This window comes from Canis lupus, chromosome 5 (genome assembly GCF_003254725.2).
Source record: "Canis lupus dingo isolate Sandy chromosome 5, ASM325472v2, whole genome shotgun sequence".
NCBI classification, from domain to species: Eukaryota; Metazoa; Chordata; class Mammalia; order Carnivora; family Canidae; genus Canis; species Canis lupus.
Window position 1 is genome coordinate 9,620,786 of NC_064247.1, and position 27,401 is coordinate 9,648,186.

General features: G+C 41.0%; 1 protein-coding gene across 13 annotated transcripts in view; it reads left to right on the plus strand.

The window, feature by feature from the left end:
* Nucleotides 1–6,912: 6,912 nt before the first annotated feature.
* The window catches only part of MSANTD2 (Myb/SANT DNA binding domain containing 2), a 31,880-nt gene continuing 11,391 nt past the window's right edge, over nucleotides 6,913–27,401 (plus strand). For 4 of the 13 annotated variants that reach the window (XR_004815595.2, XR_003143418.3, XM_025465104.3 and 1 more), the window contains exons 1-2: nucleotides 6,924–7,540; nucleotides 27,311–27,400. Coding sequence is in view for 8 of the 13 variants with exons in the window: in XM_025465104.3 (XP_025320889.1) it covers nucleotides 7,031–7,540; nucleotides 27,311–27,367 (567 nt within the window). In the remaining 5 variants the exon portion in view is untranslated. Of the gene's footprint in view, nucleotides 7,541–23,196; nucleotides 23,274–27,310; nucleotide 27,401 lie in introns of those variants that run through there. The other 9 variants (XR_004815597.2, XR_004815593.2, XM_025465103.3 and 6 more) reach the window with 9 other exon arrangements.

The window sequence follows — 27,401 nt, forward strand, 5'->3', positions numbered from 1 at the left end:
CTACCTAGGGGTAGAGCCAACAAAAGGTATACGAAAACTTTGCGTGGAAAACTATAAAACCTTATTGAGAGACTAACGACTAAAGACTAAATGAAGGGGTATCAGTCCAAGGATATATCCCAAGAGATATCATTTTCAAGGACTGTAAGACCAATTATTATAAAGATGTCTGTTTTTCTCATATTGGCCCATAGATTCAGTGCAATTCCAATCAAAATACCCACAGCTTTTTCTGTAAACTTGACAAGCTAATTCTAAAATATATATGGGGGGATGCCTGGGTGGCTCAGGCGTGGTGGAGACTTTGCTCAGGTCATGATCCTGGGGTCCTGGGATTAAGTCCCACATCAGGCTTCCCACAGGGAACTTGCTTCTCCCTCTGTCTATGTCTCTGCCTCTCTCTGTGTGTCTCTCATGAATAAATAAATAAAATCTTTTTTAAAAATAAAATATATATGGAAATATTAAGGATCAAGAATAGCAAGTCACTCTTGAAAGAGGAAGAAAAATAAGAGGAGGAGGAGGAAAGACTTTATCTACTTGACATAAGATATAAAGCCAGTGTGACTCATTATTGTGGCAGTGTGATAGCACTGAAAGGAACACAGAAAAATAGACAAATAGACCAATGTAACAAAGAGCCCAGAAACAGACCCAGGCACATATGGACACTTGCTTTATGTCAAAGATAGCACTGCAAAATAAGAAGGGAAAGGATGGTCTTTTCAGAAATTGGAGTTGGAATAATTGGGTATCCACATGGAAAGAAGGAAGATAAGAGGGGAAGAAGGGAGGGAGAGAGAAGGAGAGAGAGGAAGACATACACTCTTGCACATATGCGCTGGGAGACATGTACAAGAATGTTTGTAGCAGCATTATTCATAATATCCTAAATTAGAGACAGCCCCAAAATTCAACAGTAGGATGGATAAATAAAAAGTGACATATTCATAAAATAAGAGTATTTTACAGCAACAAAAATGAATAACTGTGGCCTCATACAGAATAGATGAATCTTAATTAAAAACATAATATTGAATAAAAGAAGCCAGATACAGAATACATGTGACTTCACTTGCAAAAACTTTTAGCAATGCAGGATACAGTGATAAAACTACAAAGAAAGACAAGTCAGTAGAGTGGTTATCTTTATAAGGAAGATAAGGGTTAACACTGGGCAGAGATTATGGGGCAGGGCTTTTAGAGCACTTCTATTTCTCTGACCTGGATGATGGCCATGTAATATTTGCTTTATAGTAAATCATATAATAGTTGTACATGTGTGTTTCGTGTATTCTTCTATACTCATGTTATATTCCACAAGAAAATAGTTGTAAAAAGCCAAATTCACCTCTGCTACTGTGTCATGTGTGCAAGCAGGAAGTCCAGTTGTCCAGTAAAGACATGATGTAGGCTTGCACAAGAGCCAGAAAGCAGTTGGATTCAGGAAATATTTCAGAGGTAGAGGTAACAGGTCTTGATGTAGGATGTGAAGGGTAGAAAAGATGAAGCAACACACACACCGATGGTCATAAAACACAGCAAGAGCATATATAACAGAATTAAAGAAGCTTTTTTAAAAAAAGATTTTATTTATTTATTCATGAGACACACACACACAGAGAAAGAGAGAGAGAGAGAGAGAGAGAGAGAGGCAGAGACACAGGCAAAGGGAGAAACAGGCTCCATTGCAGGGAGCCCAACATGGAACTCGATCCCGGGACTCCAGGATCAGGCCTTGGCGCTAAACCTCTGAGCCACCCGGGCTGCCCTTAACAAAGCTTTTGAAACAGAAAACATTAAAGTGAAGTCCTAAATTGTATGAATGGTCATTAGACAGAGGACTTCTGTCCAATTGGTTAGGAGAGGCTTCATAGAAAAGTTGGGAATACAACAAACACTGCATACAGAAATATGCACTGGCTCTATGGTGCTGGGGACACTGGACAGCTACTTTCTTTCACCATACACACAAATAAACTCAAAATAGATTAAGGACCTAAATGTGAGACCTGAAACCATAAAACTCCTAGTATAGAACACAAGCAGTAATCTCGTTGACATCAGCTGTAACATTTTTCTAGATATATTTCCTAAGGCAAGGGAAACAAAAGCAAAACTAAACTATTGGGACTATATCAAAATAAAAAGCCTTTGTACGGTGAAGGAAACCATCAACAAAATAAAAAGGCAACCTACCCAGTGGGAGAACATATTTGCAAACGATATATCTGATAAAGAGTTAGTATCTAGAGTATATAAAGAACCTATACAACTCAACACCAAAAAGACAACCCCATTAAAAAATGGGAGGAAGAGGGGCGCCTAGGTGGCTCAGTGGTTGAGCCTCTGACTCCTGATTTCGGCTCAGGTCATGATCCCAGGGTCGTGAGATCCAGTCCTGCTATGGGCTCTGTGTTCACTGGGGTGTCTGCTTGGGATTCTCCTTCTCCCTCTCCCCCTTCTCTTACCCCTCCCCCTGCTCTTGTGCTCTTTCTCTCAAATAAATAAATTTTTAAAAACGGGCAGAGGACCTGAATAGACATTTTCCAAAGAAGATATCCAGATGGCCAATAGACACATGAAAGGATGCTTAATTGCTAATCTTCAGGGAAATGGAAATCAAAACCACAATGAGACATCACCTTCACCTGTCTGAATGGTTAGACTAAAAAAAACAAGAAATAAGAGTGGGTAAGAATGCGGAGAAAAAGGAACCCTTATATGCTACTGGTGGAACATAAACTGGTACAATAATCACTGTGAAAAACAGTATGGAGCTTCCTCAAAAAATTAAAAATAGAAATACCATATAATCCAGTAATTCTACTATAGGATATTTACCCAAAGAAAAATGAAAACACTAATTTGAAAGGATATATACAGTCCTATGTTTATTGAAGCATTATTTACACTAGCTAAGATATGGAAGCAGCATGAATGTCCACTGACAGATGAATGGATAAAGAAGAGGTGGTATATGTGCACAATGGAATATTATTCAGCCAAAAAAAAAAAAAAAAAAAGATGAGATCTTGCCCTTTGTGACAACATAGATGGACCTAGGGAGTATTGTGCTAAGTGAAATAAGTCAGACAGAGAAAGACAAATAGCATATGTGGAATCCAAAAAACAAAGCAAACACACAAACAAAAAGCAGGAACAGACTCATAAGTACAGAAAACAAAGTGATGGTTGCTAGAGGGGAGAGAAGTAGGGAAATGGGCAAAACAGGTGAAGGGGAATGGAAGATACTGGCTTCCAGTTATGGGATGAATAAGTCATGGGGAGATAATAAATGAAAAAAAAAAAAAGAAAGAAAAGCTGAGAAACATATCCTGGACACAGATTGTGGAGGAAATGGAAAAGGGGAAGGATACGATTAAAGGGAAGAGTTGACAGTTTCCAGGTCAAGCTATCGTGCATTGTCCTGTATTTCTTTGCATATTATTTTGAGACATTGCATACATTATCTCACATAGGTTTTTATCTATTTATGCTATCATTTGAATGCACGATAAAAGGTGCAGTACATTACTTCAAACACATTCTATACATTCTGATCGAACTATGAAGCCTTGAGCCAGCACATCACACAGCCCCTGGAATCCAGGATCAGCCATGGTAAGCCAACATGACGAGCACATGATTCAGGTCACCTATGTAGCAATGCTCCACACTGTGTAGTACATATTAATAGCTTTTATGTTATTGAATTAATTTTAACTTCAGGATGTTACTGGAAATTTTATTTTTGAGACTTTTTCTCATTGGATAGACTGACGAGTGTGGGAATAAAGGGGGGGGGTATAGAGAAATAATGTCTAGAAACAGAAGTTGGTGGGAAGGGAGACTTCCCAGTCAACCCACTTTATCTAGGAAGGCTTCCTGCATGAGTCAGAGTTGATTTGAGAATCATCCAGAATTAACAATAGAGGGAGGGAGGATCTTTTTCAGGCTTGTGGGAAAATGAGAGCAGGATAAGCAGTGATTTTAAAAGTCTTTGTGGAGTCTCTGATCTAGACATGATTCTCCCTTTCATACACATTAAATACCTCGTGACATTAAAAAAAGTTACTGTTGGGCTGAACGAGAGAGAATTGTGCTTTGACAGGTGTCTGAGATGCCACAAGGGCCCTTAAGAGAACTGACAATGAAGACACTGAAAACTAGTGGTAGAGAGAAAGCGACAAAGGGAAGATTCTCTATTAACTGAAGTACGGTAGTCCTCCTAACCCACAGCGGATTGTTCCAAGATCCCCAGGGAATGCCTGAAAGTACACACAGTCCCCAACTCTACATGTACTATGCTCTTTCCTATACATACATAGCTATGATAAAGTTTAATTTATACATTAGGCATGGCTAGAGATTAAGGACAATAATAATAGACAAATTATAACAACATGTGGTAATAAAAGTTATGTGAATGTGGTTCCTCTCTCTCAGAATATCTTACTGTACTGTACTCACCCCCTCTTGGGATGAGGTGCAACAATAAGTTGCCTACATGATGAGAGAAGAGAGGTGAGTGACAGAGGCGTGGTGAGGCAGCCTTAGGCTACTTTTGACCTTCTGACCACAGATCAGGAGTCTGATTTGCTTTCCCAGTTGCCTCTGGCACTGCTAACTGAAACCCTGAAAGTGAAACCAGGCATAAGAGGGAACTAATGCATAACCAAAGTGAGGTAAGGGCTAATGCTAAAAAAAGAAAAAAAAAAAAAAAAAAAAAAAAAAGAGCTAATGCTCATACAGCATTTACTGTGAACCAGGCACCATTCTAAGGGCTTTACCGATTTTAACCCATTTACCACACTGCTGTGAGGCCACCCTCATTGTATCCATCAAGAAACCAAGCTACTGAGGGATTGCGTAAGAAAATTGGGCTGAGGGACGCCTGGGTGGCTTGGTGGTTGGGCGTTTGCCTGGCCCAGGGCGTGATCCTGGAAACTCAGGATCGAGTCCCGCATAGGGCTCCCTGCATGGAGCCTGCTTCTCCCTCTGCCTGTGTCTCTGCCTCTCTCTGTGTTTCTCATGAATAAATAAATAAAATCTTAAAAAAAGAAAGAAAGAAGAAAGAAAGAAAGAAAGAAAGAAAGAAAGAAAGAAAGAAAGAAAGAAAGAAAGAAAAGAAAATTGGGCTGAGGCTGCAGATTGGAATTTGAAGCCAGGCATTGACTCTAGACTCTGTACTCTGAGGGACAAGATGGTGGAAGAGTAGGGTCCCTAAGTCACCTGTCCCCACCAAATTACCTAGATAACCTTCAAATCATCCTGAAAATCTACAAATTTGGTCTGAGAGTTAAAGAGAGAACAGCTGGAATGCTACAGTGAGAAGAGTTCACGCTTCTATCAAGATAGACTCTGTACTCTTTATTTTTTTATTTTTTATTTATTTATTTTTTAGACTCTGCACTCTTAACCAAGTTGCTTGACTCTATCTTTTTTTCTGAGAAAAAGAGGAAAAGAGAGCATAATTTCTGGAACTTCTTTATGACTTCTCATACTGGTAACTTAAAACTATGACAGCCCCGTAATGTGAAATTGAGAGTCCCCTCCTCTACTTCATCCCTATTGCTCATTCTTTTTGGGTTTCTAACCCCATCACTCTATCTCCCAGGTGATTCTGAGTTTAAATGTAGCTGACCTCACCTCTTTTTTTTTTTTTTTAAACCTAATGCATTTCTTTCTTTCTTTTTTTTAAACCTAATGCATTTTTTGCTTCCTTAAAAAACAAAATCTGTGTCTATCGCATGGCTTATTCATATTTGAAAAAAGTTCCGCTGAGGCTTTTAAGTTAGGGATCCAAGTTAAACAATTAGATTTTTGGCTTTGTAGAGTATTACCTTTCAGCTATGCATTGGAGTGGGCGTGCTAATGCTCTTTAAACTGCAGCACGATGGGACCCCTGGGTGACTCAGCGCCTGAGCATCTGCCTTGGGCCCAGGGCCTGATCCTGGAGCCCCGGGGTCAAGTCCCACATCGGGCTCCCAGCATGGAGCCTGCTTCTCCCTCTGCCTGTGTCTCTGCCTCTCTCTCTGTGTGTGTCTCTCACGATAAATAAATAAAATCTTAAAAAAAAAAAAAAAAAGCAACACTTTGAGGGGTACTCAGGAACGGCTAATACACTAATTACTAGGGGCCACAGGAGCTGCCACAACTGAGTCTTCAATCTCCTTACACTCCAGAGTGTGAAATGCAGTTACGAGGCAACTTCCAAATGAGGGAGGATGGGGACTGGTTATTGGAAAGTAAGTTTCCGGGCCGGGCCTCCAGAGTCCGTAAAAGCGAATTTAAGCTGCAAACTCCAACACGCGACGAGGGCGCCTCACTTTCGTGCACACGGTCACACCCACCCAGGCTGCCTGCAAAGCTGAGCCCAACCGGAGGCAGCGCGGCTGCGGTTCCACCAGCGCGCAGGGCTTCCCTGCAAAGCCGCAGCGTACCAGGTCTAACCCTGGTCCTCGCTGCCTTTTTTTTTTTTTTTTTTTTTTTTTTTTTAAGCCTCCCCCCAGAAATGCGCTCCTCCGGCCGGGGCGCTGGCAGGATGCGCCCTCCGCGGGTGCCCCCGGCGTGCGCCCCGGACGCCAGCCTCGGCACCCCGGGGCCGGCCCGGCGCGGGGCGAGGCCGGGCGGCGGGACGCGGCGGCGCGAGCGGGCCCAGCGGTCAAGTCCTCCTTAACTCCGGGCCCCCTCGCGGGCCGCCCCCCTCCTCCCGGGGGCTGAGATTGCAGAGGAAGTGGGAAGGCTGCAATCTGGTCTTCGCACCAGCGCCCTCATGCCCCCGCCCTTCTCCGCGGCGCGGGGCTGCGGCGCGCCTCACCCCCGCCCCCCGCCCCGGGAGAGGAGCGGGCGGCGCGGCAGGGCCCGCGGGCTCAGGCCGGCGGCAGCCGCCCGCCTCCGCCCCGCGGCGCGAGCCCGCAGCCGCCCGCCCACCGGCGAGCCAGGCCCGGGGGCAGCCCCGGAGACCGCGGCGGCCGGATGCGCGGGCGCGTCACTTCCGGGCGGTGCAGCGGCGGCCGCTTGGAAGATGGCTGCGCCCTGTGGCTCGGAGCTGCCCGCCAACTCGCCGCTAAAAATCCCGAAGATGGAGGTGCTCTCCCCGGCTTCTCCTGGTGGCCTGAGCGACGGGAATCCATCGCTGTCCGACCCTTCCACGCCTCGGGGTGCCTCCCCGCTCGGGCCGGGCAGTGCGGCGGGCTCGGGGGCAGCGGCGTCCGGGGGTCTCGGGCTGGGGCTGGGGGGCCGCAGCGCCGCCTCGTCCTCGGTCTCCTTCTCCCCCGGCGGCGGCGGCGGCGGGGCCGCGGCAGCCGCCGCCGCCGCCTGCCGGGGCATGTCGTGGACGCCGGCCGAGACGAACGCGCTCATCGCAGTGTGGGGCAACGAGCGGCTGGTGGAGGCGCGGTACCAGCAGCTGGAGGGAGCCGGCACGGTGTTCGGCAGCAAGGCCCCGGGGCCAGCCATGTACGAGCGCGTGTCCCGGGCCCTGGCCGAGCTGGGCTACGAGCGGACCCCGTCCCAGTGCCGGGAGCGCATCAAGGTAACCGGCCGCCCGGCCTGGGGCAGCGAACCAGAGGCAGAGAGAAGGCGGGGAAGCGGGCCTCGGGGGCGGGGGCCGGTCCGAGCGCGGGGCTCCCCTCCGGGGCCCGGGGCGGGGGGGGGGGGCGCGGGCGATTCGCATCTCCTCCGCCTTTTTCTTCTCTCCCTGGGAAGGGGGCTTTTTTTTTTTTCTTTTTTTTTTTCTTTCTTTTTTTTTTTTTTTTCCTCTCTTCCCAGATGGCCGCCAGCCCGTAGGTTTCCTGAGTTTGAAGTTGGGCGTGCCTGCCGCCGCCCCTCTTTCTTGCCAATTGAGGATGTTCCTGCGCCTCCGAAGTTGGTAGTTTGCTCATTGTGCGCTGCGCGGCGGCCCCCGTGTGGCTGGCGCCTCTCGCCCCCACCGCCCGGGGCCCCTCGCTTTGTTCCAGGCTTACTGGCCCGGGGCGGGATCGAGGAAGGGGTAGAAGAGGGGGGGGGCCGGCGAGCCCCCAGTTTAGGAATTTTCAAACGAGTGGCAGTGCAGAGCCCTGCAGAAAAGCGCCTTTGGACGGCTGGCCTTTGTGTCCGTCGCCTTGCTTTCTAACTTGAGCTTCGAAGGACGAGTAAGCCTCGAGATGCTTTGGAGAATTGGAAAGGCTCGATCGCAGTCAGAGAGCGTATTGTTACCGCGGAGTCAGGGGCGCAGTGAAAGTTAGCCTGCCTGAGGGTCGGTCTGGAATTTGTGGAGTGCGGATGCCTCCAGAGTTAGATTGGCTTGAGGCCCTGCTGTGTTTCTGACCAAGCTCCTTCGTGGAAGCCAGTTTTCCCCCTGCTGTAGTTACTGTGCCGGATGTGGTGACGAGTAAAGCTCTCAGTGTGTGCATCTGGCCATTATCTCTGTGTTATCTGAATGTTTAAATATAGAGGCTTAATTCGGGCTAGACATTTTTTTTTTTTTAATTATCAGCCAGGTTATCTTTTTGCTGTTTCTATTGACTTTTAATGTAGGCTTTCCGATTTGTATTATTGGCAGCTAGGAAGTTTTTGTTTTTTGGGTAAGCTGGTTCCCCTCATCATAGTGTCTGCTGAAAGGTTGTATTAGGATTCTTTCTCCCAGTTGTCAGTGAACTACTTCTTGTTAATAATAGTCATAGTTAATCTGTGTACTTCTTTTCTGATAGGGATGGCACTTTTTTTTTTTTTTTTTTGAACTCCCTTGGGAGGGAAGGGGGCTAAAAAACCCAGTGAGTACAAAGGCAATCACACTAAAGTTGGAGATGGCTCCAAAGTTGAGGAGATCTTGGCTCAAGTAATGTTCATCCTGGGGCGATGTTGCTTAGAAAATTTGGGCCAGAAACTAAGATGTTTCAGACTTATTAACTGTTGTTCAAGGAATTCGGCACCCATTTGTCAATTACAAAATTGGTTTATTCGATAACATATACCTTTAGGTTTTCTTGTATCCCTTCTTCCTCTCCCCTCTTAACAAAAGTGTCATTAAAATCACAGTTTATAGACAGGACTAAAGTAGTAGCTAATAGTAGCCACTGTCTTCTGAATCTCATTCATTGTTGCATTAAAGAATAGAGTTATAAATTCGATTGCAAGATCATCAAGGTTAAATTTCTGGGGGAGTTTTTGCACTGTGTTGGTTAGCATCCACTCATGAACTTTTCTTGACTTTAGAAGCATACTTAGGCATTTTTACAAATGCCATTTTAGCGTAATCGATTTTTGTCCGTAGAAATTTCCCAATCAAACGGAAAAAATGTGCTATCAAAACCTCACTGAATTTAAATCTTTCCATAAAATTGTTTCTCAGATAACCAGGAACTATCTGTCTAGTTGGGTTGCATCTTTGTCCAGTTATGAGAACCATAACCTAAAGCAAAGAAAGGAGATTGAGCATCTCTGAAGAATTTTTAAAAGAGAATTTTTGAACAGATAAGACCTATTTTTGAACAGATAAGACCAAACTGACCTCAAGTTCTTGGAATATTTTGAGAATATGTTGATGGTGATCAACAGTTGTAGTTGACAAGGATGGCAGATAACTGTATTTGTGTTACACTCTCTACTTGTTAAATGATTTCCAACAAGGAACCAGATTTCTTTCCTGCCAGAATTATAGGCTCAGTAGAGCAAGTTCTGGTTTCTTTTATTCATTGCTGTATCTCCAGTGCCTAGCACCTAGTAGACACTGGAGGTTACTAAATTTACCAAATAAAGTCTAGAAGGAGAAGTTTGGAACATATAGAAATCTAGATTAGTGTTCCTCAAACTTTAATTCAAAGACATAGGCTTTGAAACCCCATTTGAAACATTTTGCATTGAAAGCTAAGCTCTGTCCAGAAGACTTAGTATGAATGAGATCTTAAGCATACAAGCAAATGTTGTCACGGGGATCATAGCATAGCCTTACACAGTTTTGAGGTGGATGTCCAAGTAACCCAGAATATGTTTATGAAAATAAAAACACAACTTCAAAAAATTATCAGAGAATCTCAAATCCCTGAAAACAGATATTTAGATCCCAGTTTCAGAAAACCTATTTAGAATTTGTAATTCAGAAATCTCTTTCACTTTATTGTCTTGATGAGAACTGCAAAAAAAAAAAAAAAAAAAAAAAACAATCTTTTTTGCTTTAGATTTTACTAAAGAGAAAAGCAGTGCAGGAAGATGTGGACCATGAGGAACTTCTTGTGCACGATATTGTGCTCCCTTAAATGTGGACTTGTGTCAGAGGCTCACAGATATCAAGGGATATCATGTGTCAATGAAATTTCTGGCGGAAATATTTATTAAAGCTCCATTATGAAAACTCCATAGTATCTTTTAAGTTTGAAAGGAGGGAAGAGATAGACAGTAACTTAGATTTTGTTCACGAAACTTTCCCTCAATCTTAGTTTCAGCATGTTAATGTAGCAGCCTTCCACCTCATCACAAGAAGGCATCAGAAAGCTGACCGCTAGCCCAGCCTGGCCACCTTTCTGAATAAACTGAAAGCACATTCCTTCCCTTTTCAGAACTGTGTTTGAGACTTCTTACCTATTAAAATTCTATTTTTTTTAAATTTATTTATTTTTATTTATTTATGATAGTCACACAGAGAGAGAGAGAGAGAGGCAGAGACATAGGCAGAGGGAGAAGCAGTCTCCATGCACCAGGAGTCCAACGTGGGATTCGATCCCGGGTCTCCAGGATCACGCCCTGGGCCAAAGGCAGGCGCCAAACCGCTGCGCCACCCAGGGATCCCTAAAATTCCAAATTTTGAACTTAAGTAATGACTCTTGGATTTTGCTACCAGAGTACTATTTTTGAATACTGTCCAAGTGAATACATATATTTCTAAGTGCATAGGATTTTACCTTAAAGTCACATAGAACCATTTGTTTATTGCTGTAAAGAGTTTCATTTTAAAGTCTGACATGTCCTATTATTAGTATTTGTTCAGTCAGTTGGATGAAATGGATGTGTTTGAGACTGACTGCCTCACTCCACAGATTATTGTTTGGTTCTGAAGTGTTTTTTTGCGTTTGTTTGTTTGTTTGTTTGCCAGAAGGAAATTTGCCCACTAACAATTGCAGTCTAATTTTAGAGTCAGATAAATAGTGAGGTGATTTTCTGTCTGGTCCATGTATGACTTATCTCCTAAAGGCCTTTTTTCCCTGTTTCCATCTACCAGATACATCACTGCTTACTATATGCAGGGCTGTATGCTAGATGTTAGGATGAATTAAAAAATTGTAATATACATTCCAGAGCTTACACGGCAGTTGAAGTCTGTACACACATCAAAGAGTTAAAAAGCTCTCCAACACAAGGGATGGTATGTGATGGCAGTATTTGATTAAGTGTCATATGACTAAAGCAGACAATAAGTGTGATGACTTCAAAGGAGGGAAAGATCTCATCACAGTCCATACTGTAGTAGTTGAAAGATCCATCTAGACTTGGCATTCATGAAAGCATTCACTTCTGAGCCAGATGCTGTATTCACACTTCAGTCAGTTAATCTGATGCACTGCAAAACTCATTCTCAAGTCCCAGATTTTTGGGTGTTCTCCAAATATTTGCCTCTTGAGAGTTGGCTTTATGTCTTTGAAACAGATGTGTACTTCTTGCTCTGCCTTGAGATGAAATGCAAGGTGATTGTATGACCTAAAAAGCTTGTCTTTGCTGGACCAATATGGGTTGTTCATCAAATTTAAACGTGGTCAGGAGCCTTCTGCCTGGCAAGCAAAAATGGTTATTTTTTAAGGGATATTGCTTAGATTTAGTCATCAGTAATTTTTAAAATCTGTAGAATAAATTTCATACTTTAACAGATAAATTACGTATAGTACATTTGGTCTTTCATTTTAGCACTCAAGCCTTGTCATTATTTGTTTGCGAGAACCCATAGGCTAAAGATGACTTGGAGCCCGAAGCTAGATACCTTTGTTCCTGTGTAAGCATTTTAACAGACTCCACCCATCTCTGAGGACTTTTCTCTGGTGTCTGCAGCCCAGACGGTCCCTCTGTATTATCACTGAAAGATTTCCAAGATATATGGTATACCAGTCAAATAGTTTGTAAGGAAGATTTAGTCAGGTTTGTTGGGTTCCATTTTTTTTAGATATTCCTTTTCTGTTATTGCCATGCCACTGTCACCCAGAAACTTGTGTGTTCCAGAATGTTTGCCGGCTTGTGAATCTGATACAGGCCTGGTGTGTGTCTTAAAAGACCAGACCATCTTAGACTATTGACCATATACGTAGAGTCTTTCAGTTTAGGAGGTAAGGGTCTAATGAGCACATGTTAAAACTTTTGATGAATAGGCTTCCAAGTCTGTTTCTTGGCATTTTGGGAAATCTAGTGAAGAGTGGAATGAAATTATTATGGACACTTCATGAAGAAGATGTGTAAAAGGAAAAGGGAGTTTAGAAAGCACATAGTACAAAGAGTGCTGTTTACGATCATGGAAATGTTCTATATCTAATGCAGTTCAGTGCGACAGCCACCAATCTCTTATAGTTGTTGAGACGTTGGAATGTGGTGGTTAATGTGCCCAAGGAACTGAATTTTAAATTTTGTTTTGTTTTAATTTTTTTTATTTTAAAGATTTTATTTTATTGTTTATTCATGAGAGACACACAGAGAGAGACAGAGACACAGGCAGAGGGAGAAGCAGGCTCCAGGCAGGGAACCTGATGCGGGACTTCATCCCGGGACTCCAGGATCACGCCCTGGGCTGAAGGCAGGCGCTAAATCACTGAGCCACCCAGGAATCCCCAAGAATCTCAAGAGATATTCCCCCAGGAATCTCAAGAGAGAGAGAGTGTGAGGGGGAAGGAACAGAGGGAGAGGGAGAAGCAGGCTCCATGCTTAGTGCAGAGCTCAGCATGGGGCTCTGTCTCCCCACCCTGAGATCATGACCTGAGCTGACATTAAGAGTTAAGACACTTAGCTGAATTACCCAGGCACCCCTTTAATTATTTTAATTTTAAATTATAAATGCCACATGTGGCTAGTGGCTACTATATTGAACAGTGTCCATAAAAAGTTATTTAGAGTCCTAAAGAAGTCTGTTTTATGAAACAATTCTCTTAGCTACATACTCAAACTTTTAGGGGAAGCTCAAAGTTCCCTTTTCTTGCCCTCCTTGTCACTTTATTCCTGTGTTAGAGGAACCTTGATAGAAGTCAAGAAAAATGGTCCATGTACTAGGGAGGAAGAGCTTTTAGTGCAAGGAATAAAGTGCTGTAACTGCAGTTGGCTGGGGCAGAGAGTGTCATATTCTTGGTTCTCTAGGATGATGACATCTGATAGAAGTTTCTTGTGATACGAGTGTCCTATTGTCTGTATGCCCATCTGTCACTGTGCAATAACCACTAGCCATAGCTGGTTACTGAACACTTGAACGGGGCTAGTGTAACTGTGTGAAATGAAATTTTTAAAATTTTATTTAATTTTAATTAAATTTAAATAGTCCTATGTATGTAACCACTGGCTATTGGCCAGAACAGCTTTGGAATAACGGTATTCGAGCTTCTTTGTTTATGTACTCCCAAACGAGTTCTTGTACTCTCTTGAATATTTTAAAACTGACATTACAATTTTTTCATTATATATGAAAGTTTACAGGAAGTTAATAGGATATAGGAAATAGTAAATCTAGTATGAGATGAACAAGTTGAGGATTGGCTGTAAACTTAGTAATGTACTCTCTGAAAAATCCATGCAAAATTCATATCTGTAGATTCTATCAAAGTGCATCTTGAAAATGTTGATAGACAATATTCCATTTACATTTAAAAGAAACAATATCACTAGCCTATTTTGCTTTGGTTATTCTAAATTAAAAGCCAAGCTTTACACCTAAGAAATGCCAGGAATCTCTAATGTTTTAAGGTGCCTTGATTAATCATTAAAGGAAGAGTAGAGATATCCCAGTAGGAGGCCACTGCTTTAGAACTCTGAGCCTCTTTCTTTCTTTTTCTTTCTTTCTTTCTTTCTTTTTCTTTCTTTCTTTCTTTCTTTCTTTCTTTCTTTCTTTCTTTCTTTCTTTCTTTCTTTCTTTCTTCCTACTTCCTTCCTTCCTTCCTTCCTTCCTTCCTTCCTTCCTTTCTTTCTTCTCTCTCTCTCTCTCTCTCTCTCTCTCTCTCTCTCTCTCTCTTTCTTTCTTTCTTTCTTTCTTTCTTTCTTTCTTTCTTTCTTTCTTTCTTTCTTTCTTTCTTTCCAGATATAGTGGGACTGGGCCATTAGATTCCATTGCCCTTAGGAAACAGGAGAAAGGTGTGGAGCTTAACTCTTGGCTAAAGTCCAAGAATCTTTGGGAGGATTTGGAGATCTTGCCCATTCCCTTTCATCAGATTCAATTGACAGATTGATCACAGGGTTTCTCCAAATACTAAAGTCTGAAATAAGGACTTGATATTTTTTTTATTATTCACACGCAAATATTTGAGTACCTTGCCTGTTAGGCCCTAGAAATGCAGCAGGGTACCATCTACCACTGAGTGTCCACCTTCCAGCGATGGTGGCAGATTAGTAAACCATCAATTACAGTATTGTGATCAAGGTCTGTGTAGCATGTTGACATTATGTTCATTGTGCTTCAGATGCACACAGCAAAGGCCCAGGAGGGTATCTTGGGATCATAGCCTCTCAGGAGGTGGATCTTGAAGGTAACGTGGGACTGGACTGAGAAGGAAGAGAGAGATGAGCAGTTGGGGTAAAAGACCAAAGACAGCATAACCTAAGACACTGAAAACTACAAATATGGTAAAATATTTTTTGTTCAAGAATCCTAAACTGAAAACACCTAAACGCTGTAGTTCCAAAAAATTCATAAGTGATAAGCTGTTTAGAAGTCACGCCACGCATGGCATTTGATGAAGGTATGACTTAGAATCTACCATTGACTAGTTGGTGTCTTAAAGGACCAAGAATGGGGTGGAGCAGGTAGTTTTGGAATAACAGTAGAGTGGGATACCAATTCTAGACAATTTTATGTTTTGATGAATAACCTTTCTGTAGTGTTAGATTGTAGTTGTGCAGATATCTATTATATATTTCATTCTTTTTAAAGATTTTATTTATTTATTCATGAGAGACACACAGAGAAAGAGAGAGGCTGAGACAGAGGGAGAAGCAGGCTCCATGCAAGGAGCCCGACGGACCTGATCCCGGATCCCCAGGATCACACCCTGGGCTGCAGGCGGCGCTAAACCGCTTCGCCACCGGGGCTGCCCTATATATTTCATTCTTATATAGAAAAACCAGAGCAGTGCATCTTTTTTTTTTTTTTTTTAAGATTTTATTTATTTACTCATGAGAGACACACACACAGAGAGAGAGAGAGAGAGAGAGAGAGAGAGAGGTAGAGACATAGGCAGAGGGAGAAGTAGGCTCCATGCAGGGAGCCCGATGTGGGACTCGATCCCGGGACTCCAGGATCATACCCTGAGCCAAAGGCAGATGGGGGTGCCCGCTCCCACTGGTACTGGGCAGCTGGCTTACTCCTTGGGGACTGGCAGCTCAGGGTCACATTGGTCCCCATGCAGGGCACGCCCAGGAGGCGACAGGAGGGAGGAGTTGGAGGAACTAGAGCAGGGAGATGGGTTAAAAACTCAAACCCAAGGGAAAATAGACCCCTGCCATCCCCACCCCCAAAATGTTCCCTGTACCCCCCTCCTCCAACCTCAACACTCTGCCATTTGGGAGAGAGACCTGCCTGTCCCTCCCTCCCCCCATGGGGAAGGTTTGCAAAGTGTACTTCACACTCACCCAGCACACTGAGTTCTAAGTTTTGCTGCCATGGCTCCTATTTTTGCCTTCATGGTCTTGCACATTCACAGAGCAGCGGTAGGACCCAGAGTCTTTCTCCCGGAGGCCCTGCAGCCGCAGGGACACATTCTGGGAGGGCATGGAGTAGACCAGGGATACCCTAGATTTGCTTGATGTGGCCCTACTGATGTACGCCAACACCTGGTGGGGAGCACAACGCCTCCCCATTATTCCGTGTGTGCCCTGTGCCCACAGGCTCAGCTGACCCGCCTCCCCCACGCTGGCAGTCTTCAAGTGCTCCTCCCTGTACTCATCCCTCTACCCTGTACCAGCTCCTCATTCACCTGCTGTCTCTCTAGCCTCCCTCTCTCTGCCCCTGGGTCCTCTTCCCACAACAGTTCTTGACCCCCTATGCTTTGTCTCTTCATCTCCCATTTGGCATGTTTAGAAAGGTGGTCATAACCTACTAAAATTGATTTCCCAACCCACTAATGGGCCCTAACCTGCAGTTAGATAAAAGATTAGAAGATATTGGTGTGAGATCAAGGTTTTTAAGTCATTGTGTTCTTTTAGATTTAAGGTGTCAGAACTTCAGAAATATCATAATTTGGAACAGGTTGTATCCCAGGCATTCTGGTGAAATGTTTTATACTATGTAGTTCTAGATAGCCTGAGCCTAGGGTTTGAGAGAAGAAGGTGGAAGGAGATGGGAAGTGATAAGAAATGAGATTGGAGACATAAACAAGAGGTGAGATGATGAACCAAGGAGTTTAGACTTTACCCTAATCATCAAAGAGCTGTAAGATGGAGAGTGGACATGTTTAGTGTTAGGTTTTAGTACTGGCTGTGATGTGGAAATGAGTTGGAAAGGATGAGACTTAGAAGCGCAAAGACCATTCAGAGGCTTCTTGCAGTAAGCTTGACAAGAAGTGCGATGAAAACAAGACAGTAGATTTCAGATATACCCAAATCAGAGGGGTTGATTGGGGAATCTGAAAATTCTAATCTGTAGGGTTTGATAGATCTTAACCGGTCACAGCTTCTACCCACTTACACAGGATTCTTTGTTGCAGTCCTCAAAGATTGTCACAGTGCTTCGTAACCTCAGTTTTTAGAGTTGGTTCTAGAACCCATCTAAAACACCATTTTAGCACAGTCCTGTTACCTCTAGGATGTACTCTGGAGTCTCTTGGATTCTGATCTCTATGATTTTCAGAAGTAATGATACTGCCTTTTTATTTTTTCCTCTTTTCTAACATTACCAAAGGGCAAGGACTAAAGTCACGTCTCCAATTTCAGATGTTAATTGTCATACAGGCACTCTGAAGTATGTTCATGTCAGATAGAATAGCAATTTCCCCCCCTTTATGAAGGTCACATCTGTGTATCAAAAAGGTTTCAAAATAGGAAAAATGTCAAAAACAAAGACCAGTACCACAAAGAGCTTTAGTTTTAAACGATTGTTAAGGTTGCTGTGATTATTAGGTACTCTCTAATCTTATTTCTGTTGTGGGGCCCATGCAGTGTGTTTGTCTGCCTGATATTGACCATTGCAAAAACTTTATTCAGTGTTCAGAATGAGTGCTTAATGAATCTGTGCCTGGTATGCATATGTTATAAATTATCTGGAGTTTGTAATCTATACGGAGTCTTCCCCCTACTGTTCTGAATCACTGGAAAATGTCTGCATATTGGAAAAAAGGCATGTATTTAAGTCTGTTTTAATTCTTAACTTATTGTAGTTGAGAGTCCTTGAGCCAGTGGAAAAACTTTTTTTTTTTCTCTCGGCACTAATCAAGTGAGTTTTATCTTGTCACTTAGCGGGATGTATTGTTATTCCTTAGTAAAATACAAACCTGTGTTTATTCTCAGACTTTAGGAATAACAGCCATCATTTTATTTTTATATATGTGTTCTTGGCTATATTCATAAATTACATATTTTGAGCTACCAAGTAATACTTCATTCTATACAAATTGATGCAGTAGAATGGAAGTTATTTACTTAGATATGTTTTCTAGTTGCATTTTCTCAGCCTGTGTAAGTCTATTTTGTTGTAATAGCCTGAAGTTTTGAAACTCACTATATTGTTTCTCTAATATCTACCTTCAGATTTCTTCATTTATTTGAATAAGTCAATTATGTTTGTAATTGATACTAATAAAACCAGAATAAAGTTCATATCTTCAAAAACTGCTTTTATTATTATTATTTTAAATTTACAGATACTTTCTCTAAATGGAAGGAGCTGGTTTATGATTTAGAAAGAAGAGTGTGATAGGTCAAAAAGAATCTTAACCTTATATTTGATCTCTCAATTACCATATAAAATGTTAGGGAATTTTTATTCATTCATTCATTCATTCATTCGTTTAGTAAAAAATCCGGTGAGCTGCTTCTGCATGCCAGGCACTGATTTAGGTGCTAGAAATACAAAATCGAAAAAAAACAAACAAACCCTCCCTTCAAAGAGCTTACATTCTAATAGAAACCAATATGATATTTTAAATATGCAATTCAAAACAAATAGCACAAAAGAAAGAAGGCCACTCAAATATGATATTAATAGATATCAGTCTTATTGACCTTATAACATTTGAGCTCTTTATTTTTTCCCTTAAGTAAGCTCCCCATCCAACATGGGGCTTGAACTCACTGAGATCTGGAGTCACATGCTCTGCTGACCACCAAGCCAGCCAGGCGCCCGGGAATGTTTGAGCTCTTATCTTTCATTGTATGTTAGCCATAGAGGTTCAGTTTGCCTTTTCTTTATTAACAAGAGTTACATGATTTTATATTATACCTTTTTATTGTGATATGTCCACTCAGGTCACTGAGGTTTGCCCCATCAAGCAGCAAAGTGCAACATTGTTAATATTCATTCAGTCATTAGATAATGAGCACCCCTGTTTAGTCTTCAGCATAATCAGGTAATGTCCCTTCTCTCTTTTGCGATTAGGAGACATGGTTAATAGTTGGACTTTGAGGGATCAGAGTCGTGCCTGTTCTAGAACAGTATAAAATAATATTTCCTTTGTAAACCACATTACAGAATTAAGAAAAATCAGTGGGGAAGTTTTAACTTCATGGTAGCATGATTAATTACATACCTATGACATGTTATTTTTCAAGAAGTGGTGAAACTGATTTTTTTTTTTAAGATTTATTTATTTATTTGAGGAAGGGGGCAGGGAAGTGGCAGAGGGAGAGAATAGTCAAGCAGGCTCCCACTGAACATGGAGCCGAAAGTGGGGTGAGATCAGGACCTGAGCCAAATCCAAGAATTGGACGCTTAACTGACTGAGCCACCCAGGAGCCCCATGATTTTAATTCCAGTAAATTTCCATGCGCCAAAACAGGAATGAGAGATCCACATGCTTTTTTCCCCTATCGAACTCAAGGAAAATTTATGGGTCATCCATACTTACTATTTGATTCATGCTGTTCGTCTGCCTACTGGTTCTCATATGCAGGTTGCCCAATGAGTGAGGCCTATTCCTGTGGTTAGTTAGGATTCCTTTTCTCCCCTTTTCTTTATATGTCAGTGTTAGTCACCATATTCTTGCCAAGACTACAGACCTTTGAAAATAGTTAAATGATTGGCCTTTATATATAAAGAGGAAATACAAGCAAAAAGTTAAAGGAGCTATACTAGTATAATCAGGTGTTTCTGAAACTTGAAAAATCTGAAGCATGCTTATACAACAATGTTACTTAATATGTAACAAACCTAAATCTAGGTATAACATTTACAGATCTCCTTTGTAATCAAAAATAACTTTAAATTACTTTTACATACCAATAAAACTAAAAATGAGAAAATCAAGCTAGCAATCCTTTAACATCAGATGAGGTGGTTTAGTTGAAACTTACTTCCAGACAAAATTCTGATACTAACTGCTACAGTTTGTTGTTCCTGCCATGTGCTTTGTGATAAAATTTTGGGGCTTTCTTTACTTAAACTAACCTTTATTTATAAGTGGTCTCCATGTGGTATGACTGTCATTTTTGTTATAATGAACATTTACTGAGTACAAGCTATTAGGTAGACACGGTTTTAAGTGCTCTGTTTGCATTTTTCATTGAACACTCACAACAAATCTATGATGGAGGTACTGTTATTAGCCCCACCAAACAGATGGAGAAATTGAGGCACAGTGAGATTAATTCATTTAATGTCACAGAGCTAGCAGGTGGTGAAGTTAGACTGAGCAGTCTATCTCCATGCTCTTAACCACTTGTTTCTGTTCCCCCTTTATGAATCATCAGCCCACCTTTTATAAATGTTAACAATGGAAGTAAGTTTTTGGCAACAGTGTGATCATAAACAATCAAATGCAATAGCCAAAACACATAGCAACACAGATGGATGTTATTATGCTCATACATGTTACTTATCACGGAAGGAAAACAGAAGTTTTCAAATCCTTGCAGATAATTCATGGTGTCCTGAGATTATAAGCACAGTGAAAAAGATCTGATTTGGAAGTCTCAAGAAAGACAACAGGTGTTGAAACATAAATAAGGCTTTTATTGTTAAAGACTCAGTTTGCTCAAATCTTTATAGAAATGATGATATTTATTGAACTACCAACTTCTCTTAAAGGAAGTAAGTTTGAACTGCAGAAGGATTTAAAGGTAGAATTACTTTTTGGCAGTAAAAGCAGGTAAGGATGTGGCTTACCGAAAAGAGGCCATGGAATGTCCATTACCTAAGCTGCCATCGTTCACCTAATATGTAAATGGTTTACTCTTCTTAGAGATGATGAGGATGAGATGGGCTGTTTGTAATATATAATGTAAATGTGCCCCCCCAAAGTATATATGCATATGAAGAAAGCTAAAAACAAAATAAATAGGAGAGTGCAGGGAGTAACCCACATGAATATGGTTACTTCTGCTAAATATTAAAATGAGCTCTGAAAAAATAAAATAAAATGAGCTCTGTATAAACATCCTGGCAATTATGGCAAAAAGGTAAACACCATGACTTTCTATACTTTTCAATGTCTACCGAAGAGGGGAACACCAGATCTTAGCTTTGAAACCGAAATTTATGTTAACGAGGTTCTGATAGTGACCTTGGATAAGCTCTTACCTTTCCCTTAGTTCACGATTTAGTTAAATAAGGATATATCACAAATCTTTCATATACATGGGATACACTCTCCAGACCCCTCCAGGAATAAGATGCTAATCTGCCCGCCCCCACACCTGGACAAATAACTGGCCAGGGCTTCCAGTTGAATTCCTGGAAGGAAGTTCCCTTAGCCCAAGGGAGCTACCTCTCCCAAGGTTAGACTCCCTCTCCAGGGGCAGCCTGAATCCAGTGGCTGGTCAGTGCTGAAATTCAACATACAGCCACCTTGCCCCAGTTCAGGACAACTCTGAAGGGTCATCCTGGTTGCCACATGTCACTTTGGGTTAGCCAAGGCCTCTGTTGCAGCCGTATCTTATTTCAACTTTGTCTGCCCAACCCTATTCCGGTCAGTCTCTTAGAGGTGTTTTCAAGAGCCTTCCTCAGTGAGCCTGCTGCACGGACTCCGCAGGCTATTTCCTAGGACCCTCTCTTTTAGCAGTAAAAATTAGGAATAATAAATATAAACTGCTTAGTTCAAATCTCAGCACACAGTAGGCACTGAGAGAAGTGGTAGTTACGGTTTTTACCTTCATTGCACAGGACATTGAGCCACATATGGAAAATGTTTGATTTTTGTAGACTACATTTTTCATATGGCCATTGCTTTTAGCAATCCTCATAAAGGTAAGAATAAAATATAAAAATACAGCCAAATGAGCTATAAAAAGTGTTTATGATTACCTGAATTTCTTTCTAACAACTTCCTATATAAGTTCAGGTTGCCCAAGGACAGATGCATAAACTTAAAACATGCTTATTTTCAGGTTTTTCATGGGATATCTGTCAGCATATGAAGATGTGTTCTTTTCATGCATTTATGATCTGTAGTTTATACCATGTAAATGCAAAAAACCCACTATTTTTTGAAGTACTGTTGACTTTTGAACAACATAAGGGTTAAGGACACCTAACAGTCAAAAATCTGGTTATAACTTTTGACTCCCCTAAAACTTAACTACTAATAACCTGCTGTTGACTGGAAGACTTACTGATGATATGAGCAATTAACATATTTTTTGTGTTATATGTATTATATATTGTATTCTTAAAATAAGCTAGAGAAAAGAATGGTAAGACAATCATAAAGGAAAATATATTTACAGTAATGTAATTGAAAAAATTCACGTGTAAGTGGACCCTTGTAGTTCAAATTTGTGTTGTTCAAGGGTCAACTTTAATTCAGTATTTACCCCCTTTTTTGTTTTTTAATATTTTATTTCTTTATTCATGACAGACGCACAGAGAGAGGCAGAGACACAGGCAGACAGAGAAGCAGGCCCCATGCAGGGAGCCTGATGTGGGACTCTATCCCAGGACTCCAGGATAACGCCCCGGGCTGAAGGCAGGCGCTAAACCACTGAGCCACCCAAGGATCCCCAGTATTTACCCTTTTTAAAACAATTGACTGAATCTCGTCCCAGATTCAGTCAGGACTAATGCTTGTACCCAGATACCTTGATGGAGGATTTCTAATAACCTTATTTCTTCCATGATTTTGTCTAGATGTCACAACCAAAGATGTAAAATTTACTAATGGAAAGAATTTGTATTATAGATTATCTTTGCATAATAGATGGTAGTTTTTAGTTAGAAAAGAACTACAAAACTTTCATGGTTCACATGAAAGGAATGAGGTGGCCATTGGGGGAGGCGAACTGCTTTGCACCATTTCCCTTCTAAACACTGGTCTCATTGCTGGTAGAAAGTACCCTTTGTTTGGGGAGCAGGACAGCATTGTAATGGTAAAGCTGTGTGAGGTATTTTTGTAATGTGTGTGCACGTGTGTGTGTTTGCATGTGTAGTTTTTAATTGTTAGACATGGTTGATTATGGACCAATTAGTGTGCAGTGTGGGATGTTGGTGTGGGAGGCCTTTACAGATGAATGATTCTCCCCTACTATCCTAGAAATATTTTAGATAATTCTCTTGAGTGTTTAGTTCTCACATATTAATAGAAGTTAACATTTTAAATATCATCTGAATACCACTTTGAGGTGATGCCCCCGGGTGTGAATTACTAAGAAAAAGACTTAACAGAGATGCTAATGTAGTAACTTCAGAAGTGATGTAGGAGGTCAGATGAAAATAACCTAATCCAGGTTAATTCTTTGCCAAACAACTGATTTTTCCCCCATTTGGATGCCGAAGAAGTTCTAGGCAAATAGTGGTATGTGACTGTCTTGACTCTTAACTATCTGTTGCTGCTTGTGTCTGAAATAGTTAAGCAGTTCGGTAAGCCCTAATATTTTGACCTGTCTTGTTCTAAATAGAGAAGCATTTGAGGATTTCACGCCTAGAAGGATTCTTGTATCCCAGAGAAGCCCTTAAACATGACTACACTTACTAGGTATGGCTTGTACAGTGTTGCCACCAATAGGAGATATTGTATGAGCACCCTTATGATTTACCAATGGTATAGGGTTAAAAACTTTATGGTCATATGAATATAGTTTCTTGAGCAATGGAAGATGTTTGTTTTTGACAATTGGTATTATCCTCCTTGAGGGTTTTTCTGCATAGTCTGAATGGATAGGACCCTCACCTGCTAGCATGGAGGAACTAGGAAACTTAGAAGAGTTGATACTCAGAATCAAAATTTCCTGCATTATTTGTTCTACGCAAGACTCTCTCCCTCATGAAGACAGTACTTTTATAGACACAAAAGTGAGTCATTCATAGCCAGATTTGGAATGCGGTGTGAGCTGATAAAATCAATCCTGGACAGTTCCCTACAGAGACTGGGGCTCCAGCGAGGTAAGATCTCTTGGTTTCTGGTGGTCGTTCTTCCGTTTGACCCAATCAGAATCCAGGGAACAGTTGAGTCTTTTTTCCTTTTCTATCTTTGACAGAATTCTACTTTATATCCTTGAATATTATATTATATAATTTGTAAGGCATAAGTAATAATAATATTTGGACAGAGTGACAGAGCTCTCTTTGGTGAGTGACCCCACCCAAGGAAAAATATAAACCAGAATGGTAGATATTTTTAAAATAGCCCTTGCCCTCTGCAGTTATTCCTTTTGTTACAGAGGGAGTTTGCTTTGCTAATTATAGCTGTATTTGTGTTTCATACCCTTTTTTGCTCCTGCTTTTTTCAAGTAGGAGCCTTACCTACCTTGGAGTTATCGATTCTATAAAGATAATAGACCATAGTGGTTATACAGGGAGTTTCCTGTTTTCTTCGCCAGGAAAAAAATAATCCTGCTAGTGGTTTACAATGTAGAAATTACCCTAATTCATTTACCTAATAAATATATATACACACATAAATATATAGCTCTTATGTGATAGGCAGTATTCTGGGCTCAGGGAAACTGTGAACTAGGCAGACATAATTCCTACCTCACAGAGTTTATGATCTAGGGGAATATTCTCTTAGGGAACATTCACATTATGTGAGTGGCATTTGGGACTTTTTTTTTTTTTTTTTGGCCAAATCCCTTTTGAAGGACTACCTATTTGTCTTGGGTCCTTGGCTCATTTGTCAAGTGAGGAAGGTGAACTAACATAATCTGAGGTTCTTTTCCATTCAAAATGCCCATAATATTTTGGAAGCTGAAACCTTGCTCTTTGCTCTTGGAGCTTTTGGCAGCTCCATTCACCCACGAGATTATCCCGCAAGGATGGTGATATACAGATAATAAATAGTATCAGGTGCTCCAGTGAGTTAAGGACAAAGTTTGAGGGTAATTTTCTTAGTAATTAAGACATCGATGACCATGATATGAATGATTTCAGCAGAATGATATATCAGACTTAGTCCCCTTGGGTTAAGGACTAATTAGTGTAGACATTGCCTATTCCTTTGAGACCTTTTGGTCTTTAGAAAGTATTAAAATGGGAAGATGCTAAAGCTTAGCCATTGTGGCTACTAAGGAAAGTAGTCAAGACTTTCTTTCCTATACTTGTTTCTAGATGGTGAATTTCCCTGTTGTAAGTTGTTACCTTATGTAGTTTATCTAGCATCTGTATTGGTAAGTGAATCAGATAATGAATGATCATATATTATGTGATTCAATTGGAACAGATAATTGGCATAATTTATGAATCATTTAATATTGCCTGATTGCCACTTCAGAAAAAAGATTTCCTCCCTAGCAGGTGGGGAAAAAGTGCTATATTTTTGTGATAAGTAAATTGATATCCTTATATGTTTTTACTGCTAGAAATCGTTTCTTTCAAAAAGCAGGAGATTTTGACTAATTTACCTCCTGAAGGAAATATTAATGCTGCCTTATCTAAATGAACAGGATACGGAGCAAACTGATTAAATTGTACTTAAACTGGTTGTCCCAATTTTTAGAATCTCTTATAAAACCTGATACACAAATTAAGTCTGCCTTGTTTTAGGACTTCCAACTAATACCTGATGTATTTTATGGAAGAAACAACAACATGGTATAGAGCAGTTTCTGAACGTGAGGTTCTTGTATGGGCTTTTCAGAGAGTTGTGTTCCCCTTAAAATTGTATAGAACAGTTTTATATGTGTGTTTTTCTGGGAAGGGGATCCATGACCCAAAAAAGTTAAGAACCTCTATTCTGGAGAGGAAAAAGAAAAAGAAAATTTAAGAAAAAAAATATCTTTCACTTGCCAAAACCTCCCCTGTAGCGCTAAGGACTGGGGGAGTGTGAAACAAGTGCTATATTTTTGGTTTTGGTTTTGATTTGTTGGGATTTAGAGTTGCTTGGTTTTAAAGGATTTAGGTGCCTGGCAAATCAGTTTGCCAGATTTTGATATATTGGAGAACCTAAGAAAATAGGTAGTAAAACTTCTGCTGGCCCCAGATGGATTGTGCCTCCAGTGACTTCCTAATCATTAGTCACAGCTCTGTGTAATATACACACATATGCAGTGATATATGCTGTACTCATAATATCCCTCTTACTGTGTGCAGAAATGTGTTTATTTACTCATGTCTCCTCTTTCAGGTTTTTAAAAATTTTCCACCTTTTGTGCTCACAGTAAGAAACTAAAGCTAGCTAAAGAAATTTTGACTCTCTCTACAAGATATTGCAATAAATTCAGTGATTTTGTTGTTGTTGTTGTTGCCTCATTAACTAAGAGCAACTAGTTGTAACAGTTACAATAAAGCAATAAATTATTTAAGAATTTATTTACTTATTTGAGAGAGAGAGAATGTGAGTACAAGTTGGGAGAGGCCCAGAAGGAGAAGCAGGCTCCCCGCTGAGCCGAAAGCCTGATGTGGGGCTCAATCCCAGGAGATCATGACCTGAGCCAAAGGCAAACGCTTAACCAACTGAGCCACCCAGGTTCTCCAAAAGCAGTAACTTTATTGTATTTATTATTTTTAAAATTATTTATTTATTTATTTATTTATTTATTTATTTATTTATTTATTTATAACAGAGAGAGAGAGACAGAGACAGACAGAGACATAGGCTCCCTATGTCTGGGGACATAGGAATCAGGGGAGCCTGATTCAGGACTTGATCCCAGGACCAGATGCTCAACCACTGAGAGACCCAGGTGCCCCTAAAGCAGTAACTTTAAAGGAAGAAAGAAGATAGATATATTTCACAAAGACTTTTTTGCTACAAAATACACATCTTAGGCTGAGGTGTTGTTTTTAACACTTTTATAAACAATTAGTCATTGGAGATTTGCCCCCAGGATAATTTCCCCTATCTCTTGTGAAATATGTGATTTTTAAGACTTGGACTGTAAATAAGTATATTCTTTATGTAATCATTGGGGTTAAAAAAGTCTCAAATTTATATTTAGTTGCCAGAGGGTTAAGATCAACTATGTAATCCATTCCTAGGATGTCCAATTTGACAACTGCCTTTGAAAATCTGTTTCACTGCTTGTTTTTTCTTATAACATTGTTTCCTGCTATAATAACTAAGCTGTCCTGCCCTGCAGTTTGACTTTATTTTTCATCTGACATCTTAGACTGATCATGCCAGTGTTTTCTAAACAACACATTTATGTAGTTATTAAGCCTTATTTCCGTTCCTCATTATATAGACCCTGCCCCACCTGCAGTCAGTTCTATGAGAACAGTGGTTTTGTCATGGTGATTATCTTATGATTATATGCAATGGGGCAAATTTTGAGAAAATGATTGAGCCAGTAGCAGAATTGGTTGGCATATGCCCATACGATTTATTTCATTTGCTTCCCTGCTTTGCTACACCAGGGAAGGATTCAATTCCTTCTACTTCCTGAAAGTCAACGAGGGATTGGAGGACACTGAAATGGAAGAGACCTTGTTTTTACCACTCCCCCCTCCAGTAGCTTATATAATGTCAGGAAGGGCTTTGATGAAACCACTGGCCCTGCTGATAGATCTTATTTTCCAAGCCTTTCATTATTTTATTTACCCTTTTCTGAACTCTACAATTTCCCTCTCTTGTAGCTGGTTCGATGCCCAGAACTGAATGCTGTGCTCCAGCTGTGGCCTCACCGATGCTGAATAGAGAGGAAGAGCCACCTTCATAGCTTACATG